The sequence below is a fragment of the Pyxicephalus adspersus genome, chromosome 3, assembly GCF_032062135.1.
Source record: "Pyxicephalus adspersus chromosome 3, UCB_Pads_2.0, whole genome shotgun sequence".
Lineage (NCBI taxonomy): Eukaryota > Metazoa > Chordata > Amphibia > Anura > Pyxicephalidae > Pyxicephalus > Pyxicephalus adspersus.
The window spans coordinates 31,772,728-31,789,483 of NC_092860.1; the positions used below are offsets into that span (position 1 = coordinate 31,772,728).

The window sequence follows — 16,756 nt, forward strand, 5'->3', positions numbered from 1 at the left end:
CATACAGTAAATGTCTCTGTCTCTGACCAGTATTGGCTCCTCCACCAACACCAGTCCAAGTCTAAGGGTATTTCAATGAATGCACTTCCAAACCAGTTGCCCTTTGCTTCCACTTTTTATTATTTTTAATCTGGATACCACTGGCTACTTTAAATCTCAGCAGCAAAACCTAAATTTTATCCAATAGCATACAATCAATATACATACCAATCTATGGCAAACAAAATAAAAAAAAAACACTTTTAATTTTTTTCCTTGTAAACCAACTAATTACTTTCTAGGTTTCCTGTTATTTCACAGTAATATCTTATTACACATGCAGCTCCAATGCCTCCTAATCAAATTACTGGGAAAAGAAATCTGCAAACTATAATTTAGCAAAATCACAGCTTTGTCCTTGTATACATGTTTTTTTTTTTCATAATTGTATGTTGGTGCAATTTCTTCTTAAAGAAAATGTATATTTAGGGGTCCTTGTCCTTGTACTTTAGAACAAGGAGAAAGCAAACTCCTGGTGAACATTACATTATTAACATTACAACATGTAAGGAAAGTGGAGTGCATACTAAATTTTCTGTTATGATGATAAAATTGACCACTGTTTAATGGAGGAATATATAGATAAAAAGAGAACAAGGAAGGTAAAAAAAAGAGATTAGGATAAGCGAAATGGTTAAATACACATGCACTACTTAAGTGGGTGTAGCTTTATGTTGTGTCGATCCTGCATGCAAATATTTGGGTTGTAGTTTACCATAGAAGCCTACTGCACATATCAGTCAACCATAAATTAACCATAGCAATCTTTCTTTCTCTAGAAATAATAAAATACATTGTTTGCAAATTGGTTGAAACTTGAAGGACTTTCTATTCATGCCTAACTCTCATCACCTACCTTTACAATTTTCACATGCTTAAAAGAACCAATTTCATGTACTCTTCATAAGTTGAGCTGCCAACGATATAGCCACAAATGACAAGGTTCAATGCAACCTCACAAGCACACAATTTTCTTATTTCGGTATCCTAAATAAATTACTATGCTTTTTTTCCAATCAGTTGCATTCAGAAGACCCATTCATCTTACAGCATCAAGGTAATACATTACATGACGTTAGATTCACCAACTATACAGTGAAGAAACCTGTTGTTTTACATTCAATATGATAGAAAAAAACATGGCAAACCTATCAAAATATATACAGTGCACAGCAAGGTAATAGTGGACATCTTGTTGAAAAACTGAAAGTGCATAACAAACAGACATTGTGAGTTGTGTCCACTCTATGGACATTCAAATATTTCCATAATCTTAACACAAAGTAAAAGACTTTAAAAATAAGCCCTCACTTACCTCTATAGCAACTTGTATTGTGAAGTCGTTTATTTTCAAAGAACATTATAGGTCTTAATAAAATTATTGTTATTGTGTTTCCATAGTTTCTAACAGCTTAGAAACATCTGCTGGCTGTTTATAATATAAATGACTGGTTGACAGCCAAGATTCTGCTCTCATGAATAAGCTAAGATTTCAAAGCTGGTGTTGTAAACTTTAAAAACACATTTTCAAAAAATCCCAATAGATACAAAGAAGAATGAGTGCTTGTTTTAAAGTGATTTTATTGCTTGTCCAGAATATGGAAATACTCAACTGTGCATAGACAGGACTACAAAAGCATCTTGCATGACTACAAGATACATGTAATCTAGTAGCCTACTGTAACTGTAATGGTATTACAAATGATACCATTAGGGGATAAAAAAAATCAGAACAATGAAGAATGTTTATTGTTTAGAGCAGTGGTCGCTAACCTATTAGACCTTACGGACCACTAAATCCACGGCTCCAGACAGGGCATGTGTGTGGAGCGGTGTGTCACTCAATGGGGAAGAAACTTCTCCCAGAGTGAAATCATGATGCCAGAAAACATCCACCCGCTCAGACCTGCGATAAGAGAGTGGGCAGGTTGTATCTATACAGGGGACATGGTCCGTGGCTTTGGCCGGTGCACCCCCTCAGTGGGGTCTGTCTCCTCACCCTGCTGGGAGGCGCATCGACTAGAACAACGGACCACCAGTAGTCTGCGGACCACTGGTTGGCAACTGATGGTTTAGATTATTCATTTATAGCTGCATACTATCATATATAAATGTATTTGGATATTATATTACTGCAAAAGAACACAAAATATAGTAATATAGTACTATATTATAGTACTATATTATATATAGTACTATATAGGGCATATATAGGACTATATATATAGGGCAATATAGTAAATCAAGCTAAAACGCCAATAGATTATAGAATTTTACTTTTTAGGGATAAACAACAGGCAAACAGCTAAACCCAAAAGTTACACAACATGGCTAGGTCCCACAGCATAGCTAGGTAGACAACAATTACAGTTTAGAAATACTTTAGCATCCTTTCTCCACCCTTGCCTGTTGACAGGACAGAGAGGAGAGAGCAGCAATAGACAGATATAGTGACTCCACTGCTCTTTTCTTCTATCTGACAGTTCCCGGTCAACCAATCTGCCTACAGCACATCCAATAGTCTCCTAGTCCTGCTTCTTTGAATGCTGCTTTTTAGGGGCTTGCAAAAGCCTGATGTCAAGGCAAAGTCTGGTCCCTAAACTAGGCACATTAAAATGCATTGAATAATTTATTAATGAATATATGGCTAAATTAATTTGTAGCTTTAAAAACAGGCTGGTTTTCAGCTTTAACCAAGTTGCTGTTCCAGAACATTTTCTGCTACGCAGGTAATCTATTAAGTTGTGAACAATGTCTAGTAAGTTATCCTCTAACTCATGTATATTGATTAGAATGAAAGAGCTGAGATTTGAGTGTTCACTGATTTGCAGAAGAACGTCCAGCAAGTGAAACCTTAATTCTACCTCTCCGATCTCAATGAGCTTTTTGGAAGTAGCTGGAGGATCAGAATCACATTATGTTCTGTTGGCAGACATTCTGTCTACGCCACCAGACTTCATTCATAAGTACAGTGTACAAGAGCACTAAAAACAGAGAACATTGATATACGTGGCCCAAGGATCAGTTGAGCAAAGTCACTTAAAATGTGACAGCTGTTCCTCATCTATTGCCACAGAGTACAAATGAACAGCAGTAATAAAAGAAGAACATTTACAAACAATAATGTGATATCATTTAAATGTGTAAATCCTATATATTTAACAGTTTAATAATCATTATGTATTATTAGTTCATTGCACTACCAATAGAGAACTAATAGTGTAATAAATGTCCCTGATATTAGGTATTATTATTTTATCATTATCAAATAATACCATCTACCTGACCGACTGTGGAGACTGTGGAGTACATATCTCAGATATAAAAGTCCCAATGCTTTTACTTTAATAATATTGTTGCTGAGGGTATTGACCCATTTGTTTTGTGGAAATACACAGTTCTCTTTGCAAAGATAAGAGTACGTTAACCACTCCACATCATGCATTTATTCTAATATTTCTATCCACTGCTAACTCAAGATAGAGGAGAGTGGAAAATAGGATTTAAATTCAATTTCAATCATTTTACATTTTTCATGCCATAATAAAATGTAATAATCTATAGATGTGATAAACGTATGTAAAGGGTTTTACTAGCAACCAACTAGTATCATCCATAGTATTGATATCTGTGGGTTGGGTAGGGGAAGCATTAGCCTAGTAAACAATATCCTGTTTGAAGGCGGGTTTAGGTGATTCATGTTCTACTCTTTTCAGTTCCTTTAGGTACAATTGGGAAAGAGTACGGACAGTGTGCTAGCAGTAAGCTGCCTTATCTTTAAGCTATAAAATATCAGATGACAGTGAGGAGGCCCGGAAAACAGCATGCAGTTTAACCCAAACAGAATCTAAAGAATACTGAGCCTAAGTTGATGAAAGGATAGCCAAAGTAAAGGTAGCCACCTGAAGGCAGAACATTTGCTTTGCGCTACAGAGTTGTCAATGTGTACAGTTTGGTGTCAAAAAACACTATTGGTTTGGTAGAATATTAGTCTGTAAGCCTTGCTCTAATGGAGATCAATGACAAAGTCCTAGTCTGTAGCTGGTAAAATCTCTAATCATAACTGCACATTTGTTGAACTTCATAACAAGGACATACAGTTAAGAAACCATTGATCTCATAGCTATAGCTCAGGGCTGATGTGAGAAGCATAAAATAAATAGTAGCACAGCTAACATGTTTTTTATGAGGACATCTTGTTCTCTGCACATGTAGAAGTGTGAATTGCAGTATTATACTTAGACTATGTTCTGTTAGGCCTTAGAAAAAAACATATTTTTATAGTTATTTTTGTGTATTTATAAAGAATAGATGATTGATAATTTTTCAGCCATTCATCCTGTTTGAATTTTATTCCAATTCATATCTTAGTTAACCTTGTAATGATAGTAAGCAGTGTTCAGAAGAATCAAAGAGTTCTCCTGTTGACTTGTAAAGCCCTTCAATAGCTGGCATCAGAACACTATAATGCTTCTGCATAACGTATCTTCGTACCTTTCTGAAGTCTTATGAGTGTACCAAAGCTTTTACCCGGAATGACCCTGACTTTTCCCTTTCAATTAAATATAAAGAAAAAAACACTTTCTCTTCTTTTTCTCTTATCTAGCCTTGCAAAGCAGCAAGTCATTTAACATTTAAGTTGTACATTGTTCTTACACCTGTTAATGTTTTAAATGCATGTGACCACCAGGCCACAGTCTTGTTTAAAATTGTCCCTCTTTTATGATATATATATATAAATATATCCCAGTTGTAACAATAAGTAGGAAAGTTTGAAGATGTGATTTAGAAGGAGGATATGTATTTATGACAAAGTAGTTACACTAGTAACAGGATGGCAGCATTTTTTAAATCTGACTTTTTTTCTGGCTGCTTAGTAAAATCTACTTACCAATTTCACCTATGCTTATTCCAGGTGAGAGCTGTCCATTGTTGAAAGAACTATACATAAATAAGTTTGGTACTGACGTAAGGTCATAAATAGGTTCTTGCTTTATTTGTTTCATTCCACTTATGTCTATGCCTGACTGGTCAGGGGAGGGCTGTGCAGAATCTACACTGTAATAACCCTCAGACTTTGGCAGGTCAATGACATGTCCATTTGAGTAAGTGCCGCCTGTTTCAGTGTTGAGATTGCTTAGACCATTGCTGATGTTACTGCTATATACTCTGGCTAAAGCTTCTGCCTCTCCACTCTGCTGTTGCCTTTGTTCTTGTAACCGCTGCTGGTGCTTCTGAACTTCAGCATACAGACTGTCTCGCTGTTTTTTTGACATTCGTCCAAATTTGACAGCTGTGAAAAAAAACCCACAAAAATTAATATCAACAGAAGTATATATATATATATATATATATATATATATATACATATATTGTGCAAGAAAGCTTTTTAAATATATAGAGAGTTTTTTAAAAAATATAAATTTTTGCATCAATATCCCTTCATTCTTTGTAAGTTGGTTTATTGAACTGAGTATTTGTGTGCAATTGTGTTCTCTATCAGGCAAGTTCTGCTATTTACTTGGCAGTATAAGACTTCTAAAAGGGTTAAAATAGTGAAAATGGTTTGATGGGAACCCTTCCTAGCAGTAATTAGAAGCAAAAGGGTCCCCACTTTCTGGAGTTCTTTGTTAACAGCAGTGAACCATGTCTATAAAATGCTCGTTTATTTATCTTGAGTACCCCACTGTTTTCCATTTTGCACAAAACGTCCTGAAAGCCTTATCCATGAAACATTCAGAGACAGTGCTGTCTGCTGTAAAGAGACTAATTGTTCTGCTAATTCAGTGGCCTGAACTGGGATGCTCCCACACAACAAAGAGCAGAGGAGAATGTATTGCTCTAAAGAGCCTGATACACTCATTTATTGTTAAGCTGCCAAAGTCTAACTGGTATCTGCTGTAATCAATAGACCTGACATGACAATGGTAACAGCTTTGTATCGAATGCCATTATTAGGATCTGTCTGGAATAAGAGATCAGCTGCTTCTTTCACTTGATGAACACGTTTACATAATATAAGGACTTCACACATAGCACACCTACAATGCACACATGCGTGTACACTGTGCTTTAGTCTTGGCCCCTCAGTGATACAATAACTGTGCTTTTGGAACCCCACCATGTAATTAGGAAAATTTTCCTCCATAGTATCATATTGACATGAAATATATATTGTCACAACAATAATTTCGGTCTTTATTAAAACAGAAACTGAAGGTACACTCCATCCACACATTATTATCATTTATAACAGTAATAATAAAAGTGGAGAACACAAAAAGTGGAAAACAGATTATGTCCTCTACTTTTTGATAAACAGGCTTGTATTTGGTAAATGTTTTTTATTTAATTACAGGTTTTTCTTAGACTGTGATAATGACATATGACTATGGTAGGGTCATTATATTGTGAGCCCCTTGGAGGGACAGTTAGGGATATGACTTTGCACTTTGTAAAGCGCCGTGTAATATGTTGGCGCTATATAAATACTGGTCAATAACGTGTTTTCATTTTTTATGTTACTGTTTTTAATTTTAATTATATTTGATGCTTTTAGTATTTACCAAAGACATGCTGCCATCTTTAAGCTGAGGTGACATCTGTAGGCTTATTTTGTTTCTATTATTTCTAATTAGTAACTGTTACCTTTCTATCCGCTTGAACGAGTCTTGCCATTCTTCTGCGACTGGATATTTTCCCTTTTTAGACCATTCTTTTTAAACCCTAGATATGTTTGAGTGTAAAGACTCCAGACTTCAACAGTTTGTGAAATACTCCAATAGGTAGGCCTTTAAAAGGCTATTCTGCCTGGTACCAACAACCACACCAAGTTAAAAGTCACTTAAATCACCTTTATTCCCCATTCTTGGTTAGAACTTCAGAATGTCATCTAGACAAGGTCTACATACCTAAATGCATTGAGTTGCTGCCATGTGATTGGCAGATTGGATATTTGTGTTAACAAGTAGTTGAACGGGTGTTAAGTGGCTGGTGAGTGTACATGAAGATAAACTTGCCTTGCATAGTGTAATGGAAGATACAGATTTTGGAAAGGTAAAGGTCAAAGGCTTTTCGTGATTTATTTTTGAACGATGATCTCAAATTAGGATCTCAAAAGCTAATACATGTTTTGTGCTATTATTTCTATAATCTGGGGTGTCCAAACTTTTTGCAAAGAGGGCCAGATTTGGTGAGGTGAAAATGTGTGGGGGCCGACCATTCAGCAGGTACTCAGGGTTAGTGTGGGAGTGGTTTGCGCAGGTCCCGCACAGCACACGCCCACCAGGGTGACGTGAGGGATTCCCTGTGCACGGAGTCCAGTGTCAGTGCTTGGAATCACTGTTCACAGATCACAGTTCCTGGGATCACATTGGACATGGTCTGTGTGGGTCCAGCACAGCACACGCCCACTATAAAGGTGTAGGGGATTACCTACACCCACATGGGGACTCCCGTCCTGCCGATTATGCCCGCCGAATAGCAGTCTGATAGTTGCAAGGCAGACAGCAATAAGTTATATTTTTGTGACAATTGTAACATTTTGCATTTTCCATCACTTTCTGTCAGGTGACAACAGAAAGGCCTGAAGCCTGTCACTCTTTTGCTAATCTGTAATTACTGAGAGCATGCTAGACATATTGTATAGATGCACACAAAACAAGAGTAGGTATTAAATATGACAATTTCAGAATATATTAGAACTTTAATAACCAAGAACAGTATCTTCCTTCTCTAAACTCCACCTTCATTGCATTACATTATCCCTAGAGGACAAAATAATGGTATTTAGAATGTACAAAACTGCACACCACAATCTAGCTTAAAATAAATGGCAAAGAAGCTCCATATTTGTTGTGCTAAAAAGAACAGTGCTTTATCTTGCTTATGTTGCTGGCTTTGTCAAATGATGTTGGCCAGGAACAATGCAGGGACCATTTTAAGGGAGGTCAATCAGCCACAACTCAAGGAACCCCTATCAACTTCTGGAGGAACCCTAGGGGTTCATAGAACCCTGTTTGAGAATGGCTTCATTAAACTGTACACATGAAATTCAATAAGGAAAAGGCCATTTTCAACTACTTAGCTTATATAACGTCTAACAAAAAGTCCATACAAGTGTACAGCAAATATTTCAGTTTAATGAAGCCATTATCAGTGCTTGTGTTAATGAGCCTTTACTTACTCTGAATGGGTTTAGAGTTTTTTTACATGTCTTTAGGGATGCAAAACCTGCTTGAAACAGGTCAATTGCTAGTCAGAAGGAAAAGAACTGCATGTTAAATTCACCTGTCAGTGAATTAAGAATAATTTCATAGGGATCTAAAACTGATGTCAAACCTGAATTATGGACACAAACCCATTCACACAGGCTCTAAAAGATCAGCAAGGAATGCAATGGGAACATTAATCCTCATGGAGTTGAAAGAAAAGCTTTTAGGAAGTCGGGATCCTAACTTAAATATTCATATTAGAGACACAAATAGCTCTATTTATAAAACAGGGAGATCAGACATTTCCTCAAACATTCCCTGGTGAAAAATCTTCCAGGTTCATGTGTTTCAATGACAGTCATTGATTATCCACCAGCGAATGTCAGATTCACTGCTTTATAAAACCTGGGTGATACAGCTTACCAACTACTCTATAGTAGACAATCTACTTATAGCTAAATTATCATCCTGATATAGACTAGTCCATCAAACTGAAAAATCACTTCTATACACATTTTAATGGTTATAGGTGATCATCATCTAGTCATGAAACGTCAAAGTACAGTTATTTTCATTTATTTACATTTTGCATATCACAAGATGGTCACTGTGAACAAAGCTTTCCCATTCTCAGTAACCAAAGGGAATACTCTCTTTGAGTATATCAACCCCAATGAAAATGGCTCTGTCTATGTTGAAAAAGCAGCCGCAGTATGGCTATAGCAAGAACAATCTTTGGAACGTATTAACCTCCCTGGTGGTCTGATTATGTCAGTATTTTTTATGTCAAAAGCGGTTCATTGTACATTGCATGGAAATTTCTTTATTATTGCAGGGACACATGAACTGGCCGAGCATCGCTGGAGGATCTTTACAATGCTACCCCGAGTGTGGCTCGGGGTTATCGCTTTTAGTACATAAAATTCACCCCGAGCCACACTCGGGAATACTGCCAGGGGGGATAATGCCTGCCTAGTTCTCATGCATTGGTTTGTCGAGTTACTTATTTGGCTTCATATTTTTGTCTGATGTAAATGATAGGCCAGTTTGGTATGCCATTACTACTTCGACATACACTAGAGCACTTTATGGTAGAAACGTTTGCTTTGTTACAGTCTGTCAGGTGTTTTCACCTAGTTTTCCCAAAATACTTAATGTTTTTCTAATTTTGTATTTTTAAGATATGCTGTTTCTTTGTTATATGTTTTTTTCTGCATATGTGTCCTAAATGACGTTCCCCCATGGCTAATGTTTTTTTTTTTTTTTTAATTTTAAAGAACTGTTTAGTGTTCTCCCTACTGGCTGGTACAGATGGCCAAAACTTTCCCAAAAGGTGCATTTGAGAATCATTTATTATGCCTTGTCTATACTTGATTTGGCTCTATGGCAGGCACAATCTACCAGTCACTAAAGGAAATGTAAAATAAGGTGTATCAAAGAAAAAATTACCATATTTGTTTTTTTTTTAATTTAAGGATTCTGTGCAGACAATATATAGAGCTTCGGGTAAAAAATACACTCATGAAGATTCTCAAGTACTTTTAATGATCCTCCTGTGCTCAAAGGTTGTGTAACCTTCTTAAGAGTTCCTAATTCCATCTTTTTTCTTTTTAAAGAGAGATGTTGTATCTCAGCTGCATTGGAAGAACCATTCAAAAGGATTTAGTACTGAAATTGAAGTTAACTTACCATCTCTAGACATTCCCAGGGCAAGACACTTTTGCAGTCTACAATGTTGGCAGCGGTTTCGATTTGTTCTGTCAATTAAACAGTTCCTCTGCCTAGGGCACGAATAAGAGGCATTGTTTTGTTGACTTCTTCTGAAGAATCCCTAAAATGGTAAGAGATAATAAGGAATTCAAATGTTATTTGTGTTAATTAAAAGAACTGTAATAAAAATGGTCTCATTAATAAATAAAGAAGAAAAAATAAATCTCTAAGATGTTGATTTGTATATCAAATGTAGCCCTGCAGTATGACATTAGCATTCAGAAGACTCATAAAGGTTTGCCATTATTACTATGGAAAAAATCCTAAAATGTTTGCTGTGGTTCTTGTGAGCTAATAGCCTTAAACAAGGGGATTCTAAGGGTTGCCACAAACATTATAATGATTTTCACCTAATACTACAAAGATTTCACATTATAAACAAGATCTAGACAATCATAGAAATCACATTAATGCTTTAAAATACAAAGGATTGTTATGCAAGAATGAATCATTTTCCTGTGGAATGAAAATATTAATATATCAAATTTTAAACAGATGTCACAGTGCCCTCACTGCCTACCACCACTGTTTGATAATTCATACTGATAAAGTCCGTGGATCATTAATGTCTGCAAGACCTTTCTACCCCAACCAACCAAAGCCCCAACTGGTAGTTTCAATTAGAAAAAAAAAACTCTCACTATGGCAAACAGGATTCACGTGTGTCAATCTCCAGACTGTCCAACTCCAGTTCATAAAGTTGACACACAAACCAGAATTCCGGCTCTTTGTAAACCATGCCTTAAGAACTGGATTTAGGCAGCCTTGAAATTTTTCCAGGTCCATGTGCTTTTAATGGCAGTTAGTGATTTTCCACCAGAGAATGTTTAGAGAATGTCAACTTCGCTGATTTTAAAATTTTCATCTATTTTATTATTCATTTTGGCTATTTCCACTCACTCTTTGCTTGGACATAGTTCTTTGTGTTATAAGCCCATTCATGCTATCTCTGTAAATGTTTTGTCCATCAGTTTTTCTAAAAAAGAAAAAAGACCAGATTATTATTGTACTCCCTGCTGGGTTGGAGATCTCTGATATACACACATGGTGTGTGTATTCAGAAATATACTGTAAGCTGGATTGTGTATAAAAAGATCACTAATCTTTTTTTGGTTTTATATTTGGATGTGTTTGTCTTTGAGTTTAAAGGTTAATTAAAATAAAAAAAAAAATGTTATGAGAAAAAAATCTAAATTTAAATGTAAATCTTTGGTCCCCATAATATAATGATAAGGAATATTCATAGTATGTATAAAAAAGGAAAGCAGCCCACTTTCAACTCTAAGATTTTGTTTATCAGGATAATATAAATAAATATTTGAACCTTAACAGGTCTTAAAATTAGGTAAAAACAAACTCAGATGATCAACAACATATTACAAAATGTCTTTTTGTGTTTTAATTATTTTTTATTGATTTTAAAAGGGAGATTAATGCAACATTGGTAACAACATATTACGTTTAAAAATATTAGCGGTATAATAACAGTTACAAACATCTTTATCTTTTTACCAAAGATAATGTCAAAATGCAGGAGCAGTGTGTGAAAAATTAAGAACCCCCTTACCACTTCCATTGGAATTAGGAGGGTAAGTAGTAGCAAGGCGCTGCTAATCAAAGGCACTTTAATAATTGATTATCAGCAAATGTGATCACCACTATAAAAAGAGAAGTTTGGGCACTTTGCTGGTCTGAAGAATTTGGGTGTGGGTTAACACAATACCTAGAAGAAAAGGCATTAAAAATTATCTTAAAGAAAAAATTGTTGCTCATCGATCTGATAAGGGTTATAAGGTAATTTCCAATTTGAAGTCATTCATTCTACAGTAAAAAACACTCAAGGTAGCTTCAAATATTTCTGCTAAAGGTGGTTCCAAAAGCTACTGAATAATAAAGTCTACTTAATTTTTTATGCATGGCTTCTCCATTTTCATTTAATATTTGTTAAATATATAATGACATCTGAAATCTGCTGTGTGTTGTTTTAAACCAGGTTTGAGTTAAATAACTGTATTATTCCTAACATCCAAAGGACCAGATGATTGTAATATTATGTCCTCATACATGAGACCTTAGAATTAAAAGAGAGTATACTTTCATATATATATATATTGACTAACCTGAGCAAAATCTAAGAATGTCCTCCTTGCAGATCGTATTTTTCCTGTATAAACAAATATTAGCACCCTAGCCATGAATAAAGTAACTCAGACACACACTTAATATGCAAGTGATTATCATTTTCCCTAGCAGCGTGATAATATATACACATAATAACTTGTTGAAGATGTGTTATAATCACAGGTGTATTTTCAGATTTGCTCTGCAAGTTCTTTTAGTAAACTTTTCAGAATATATGTTGTACCTTTTTACCGAGTAATACTACTATTTTACCTACATAATGGCATCTTTAGGAGGGATGGAGAATGAGAATGGAGATAGAAGGGTTTAGACAGACTACATGCATGTTGAGAACTCTTTTTATGGTTGGAAACCCATTCAGTCCAGTATTGAAGAGCACGTAAAAAACTCAAAAATAAAAATATTCTTCATAGTATGCACAATCATGGGCAGCACAGTAGCTAAGCTGTCACCACTTCAGCTGTGCAGCCCTGGTATTATGTGTATTAGGGAAGTACTGCATGGGCTCCATTTATAAAACAAGGAATCTGACATTCCCTCAAACAATCACTGGTGGGAAACCATTACTGCTATTGAAACACATGGACCCGGAAGATTCCCAAGAGTGAATGTTTATGGGCATGTCTGACCCCGTTTCATAAATCAAGCCCAATGTGTCTGTACTGCTTTATTTGTACAGCTCAACAACTTACTCAAAAACTTTGTTAAAAAGTTTAGAATTGTCATTTTTGATATGGGTATTCAAAAACAAGGCATTGCTTTTTACATGACTGGGCAAGTGAAGTAAACATTTACACAGTTTGAGGGAAGATTCTCACTGGTGGGAAAACTGGTATATACATATATTGTATCTCACAAAGAAGACCCACGTCACCAAGTCACAAAAGGACATAGACTTGTTGGACCTAGATACATATGCACATCTGTAAACTCAAAAACTGTCTTTGCTGTTCATTATCTTCACTCATAAAGGCATAAAACATATATATATATATATTATTTATTTATAAAAGAACAGAGGAATGTCTTTGGAAAATCGGTTAGTTTAGTACTTTAAGTACTAAACTTTAAAGGTTTCTTCTTTAAATACTTTTTACAGTATTGGGTACTGAACTGTGCAGAGAACATAGTAAGGAGGAATTCAGTGTGAGTAATCTAACATTCAGTATACACTCTTAAATTTCAATTTGCCTTCTTGTCTATCTGTTTTAGCATTTTAGGAAGAAAGACAAATCAGGGAGATTGTTCTATCAATGTAGTGTAGTAATGAAACAGAGGACACAAATGATACAGCCAATTTCAGGCCCAAAACTGCCTAAAAATTAAATCGCTTAGGATATTATTAGCATGTTAGTGTACTTTGTGTGGTGTGTCCATCAGAGGTTTGCTCAGCAACTGGGTTCCAAATGTTGGAGTCAAAATGAATGTATTTACAAGAAAGGGATTGCACCAATAAAACTGGATGGTGCAGCCTTGCACTAATGATGTAAAAACATTAGTGCAAGGCTGCAGTCAAGTTACTCCTACTGGGCCTATAAAGAGATTCTGGGGGAAAATGTCACCATTGCAGAACAAGGGCAGTCTCTTTTATCTAGCCATTTCCCTGTATTAGAAACTATAAGCTAGTCAAAAGGTGAAAGGCAGAAAACCCAACCAAACCAAGGACATTAATATGGAGTTAGGCCATCCATTGTGTCTTTTCCAGTTTCCACTGTTAGTCTTCTCCCTCAATTGCTTGGGTGTGTCTGTTGGAAATGTGTGGCCACTAATTCAAAAAGCATTTGTGAGGTCAAGTAATGATTTTGGATCAGGGGACCTGCACCACATTCTTCATTTCAATTAATCCGAATGTTTAATGGGGTTCAGGTAAGGGCCATGTACAGGCTGCTTAAACTCCACCACACCATGTTCATCAGACTCTATTATTATGGAGCTGGATTTATTCACAGGGGCACAGTCATTCTGGAACAGAAAAGGGCCCTCCCCAAAATGCTAATACAAGGTTGGAACTATTGTCTAAAACATCTTTGTACAGTTTTCTGTAATATAAACAGAACCATACACTGGAAAATAATAACCTAATATTTTAAGGGGTGTCTGGTGGCTCAGTGGTTAGGACTCTGGCATTAGTAGTGCTGGGTCCCAAGATTGGAATCTCAACCGGGACACTATCTGCATGGAGTTTGCAGGTTCTTCTTGTGTTTGTGTGGGTTTCCTCCGGGTACTCTGGTTTTCTCCCACATTCCAAAAACATGCAGTTAGTTTAGTTGGCTTCCCAAAAATCAATGACCTTGGACTGTATTAAAGACATATGACTATGGTAGGCACATTAAATTGTGAGCCATTTTGAGGGACAGCTAGTAACATGACAATGAACTTTGCAAAGAACTGCATTATATGTCAGCGCTATAAAATGCAGTGTGCTAATAATAATAATAATAATGTCCAAATACCTTTGGACATTTAGGGGTATTATGGTATTTTTTAATTATTAGTAGTATATTTTATTAATAATAATAATTATTGTTATTAATATTCTTCTTCGTATTATTATTAATAGCAATTAGTTCAAAATGTATGCTTATTTACTCATTCTGTGCATACTGAATTGGGTAAATGTATTTAAAAAGTAGACATGGTTAAATGTACAGAAAAGTACAATACAAAATGTCTACTCTGTGAAAATGTTTTAGTATTTATGTATTGACAATTTTTTTCATTTGTGTGTTCTGTCTAAGCTTGCTACTTCAGTTTTTATGCTTGGTATAAATTATTCCTGGTGTCCCAATTTGACATTATGAATTATGGTTTTAAAATGCAGCAATTAAAAAATAAATTCAACAACAATAATATAAATTTCCACTTGATAAGGATTCTTAATTTACAATAAGGGAGCAATCTAATGAGAATTTAAGTTTGACATTTCCTTATGGTGTATTAAAGCCTATTACACATTATTCTGTATTTGCCTGGTGCCCAAGCACAAACTTCAATTTATCACAGCTATAACAGTTCCTAGCTTATTCTTGTTTGTTTATAAAGACGGGGCACAGATTGCTCCTTAGTACGCCATCAGTATAAGTGGTACTGTTTGTTTTCCCTCTCTCCCAATTACAAGGCTTTGCTTGTTAGTTTTAATACTTTATGTTACCTTCATTAAAAGGAGTTTACTTCTGAAAAGTGTGTCATTGACTTTTATTGTGATACTACTATGGCTCTGCTGGAGCAGCCTACAGCATACAGCTTTGTGAAGGGTAAATAAGGCTATGTTTTGTACTGTACCCTCTGTATGATTTCGGCAATTAGGTAATGATGCAAAAGAGCATACAGACGACACACTGAGGAAAGAACTATTACGAGAGTTCTGAATCAGGCTAAACCAAGTAAACAAAAACTGTCCTAGATTTGTGAAAAGTAAAATAGAACACCAAACTGTACAATTTACATATAATGTGATGTTCACATCTTATCTCCAAGAAGATCAGAACAGAAGGAATGACAACAAACACTCCTAATGGGGATAGTTGGGTAAAAGACGTCATAAAACATAATCAGTATGAAATTTAAAATGTTAAATTTTGTCTATGCGAAATATGAGAGTCACGTTATTCTGATACTGAGATCATGAACAACATTAAAATATTTAAAGGGAACTTGTCAACTTTTGTAACTTTTTAAAGCTAAAATCCATTCTATTGTTGCACAGATGGAATGCAATATAATGTGGCATTTAATCAATGAAAAAAGGATGGTAATCCATCAGGCCAAGATGAAGGAATTCTTGGAAACCCTAGATTTCCCACAATTTACCAGAAGACTTTGGCATATCAATGTTGACACTGTTATTTTTTTAAGGGTTGAGCCCTGGCATCTTTCTTTTGTACTCTGTACCTGTCTCTGTCCTTCCCTGTTTTTCCAATTATCTCTGTTAGCTCCTCTTTTACTAGTACTATTTTTGCTTTTTCTATTACTCTGTGGTCCTTTTTTTCTGTCTGGTACAACTACCATACCATTATCATTTAATATAGATTTATCAGCTCCCTTCAGTCTTTACTGCTACAATGATAAAAACTGAAGGGGAACCCTGCAGCCTTTCGCCATACATACATCCCATATCCCAGGATGCTGCAGACATCTCCTTCTGCACAAGCCTGGCATGCATCATCAGGGGCTCCTATATTGTAAACAAAAAATGCTATTTCTCACAAATACTGAATGAGATTGGCATTTGTTTTACATTTTTAGGAAAAACATCACCCTATCCTGTTTGCATTGCATTGCAAGATCAGGTGAGGTGAGAAGATAACTGTCTGTATTAGTCTGTCATTTGCAATCCCTATTTAATGTACAGCGCTGCGTAATAAGTTGGCGCTATATAAATCCTGTTTATTAAAAATAATAATAATAATAATAATAATAAAGGTGATGCTGGATGCTACCCGAAGCACCAGAAAGAAAAGGAAAGCGGAGCCAGCGTGGGACTCACTGGGCTTGGCTTGTGGACAGATCCAAGGGCTTGTCATCGGTAATAGTAAGAAATTTTTTTTTTTCCCATGAAAGTACCGGTTTAAGGTCTGTCTTATATTATCTAA

At 35.6% G+C, this 16,756-nt stretch overlaps 1 protein-coding gene across 2 annotated transcripts in view; it reads right to left on the reverse strand.

Annotated features, from left to right (window-relative positions):
* The window catches only part of RORB (RAR related orphan receptor B), a 147,750-nt gene that overhangs the window by 14,101 nt on the left and 116,893 nt on the right, over nt 1-16,756 (reverse strand). For both annotated transcript variants that reach the window (XM_072404143.1, XM_072404142.1), the window contains exons 3-4: nt 9,942-10,083; nt 4,931-5,332 (exon numbers count right to left, since the gene is read on the reverse strand). In XM_072404143.1, the coding sequence (XP_072260244.1) occupies nt 4,931-5,332; nt 9,942-10,083 (544 nt within the window). The remainder of the gene's footprint in view (nt 1-4,930; nt 5,333-9,941; nt 10,084-16,756) is intronic.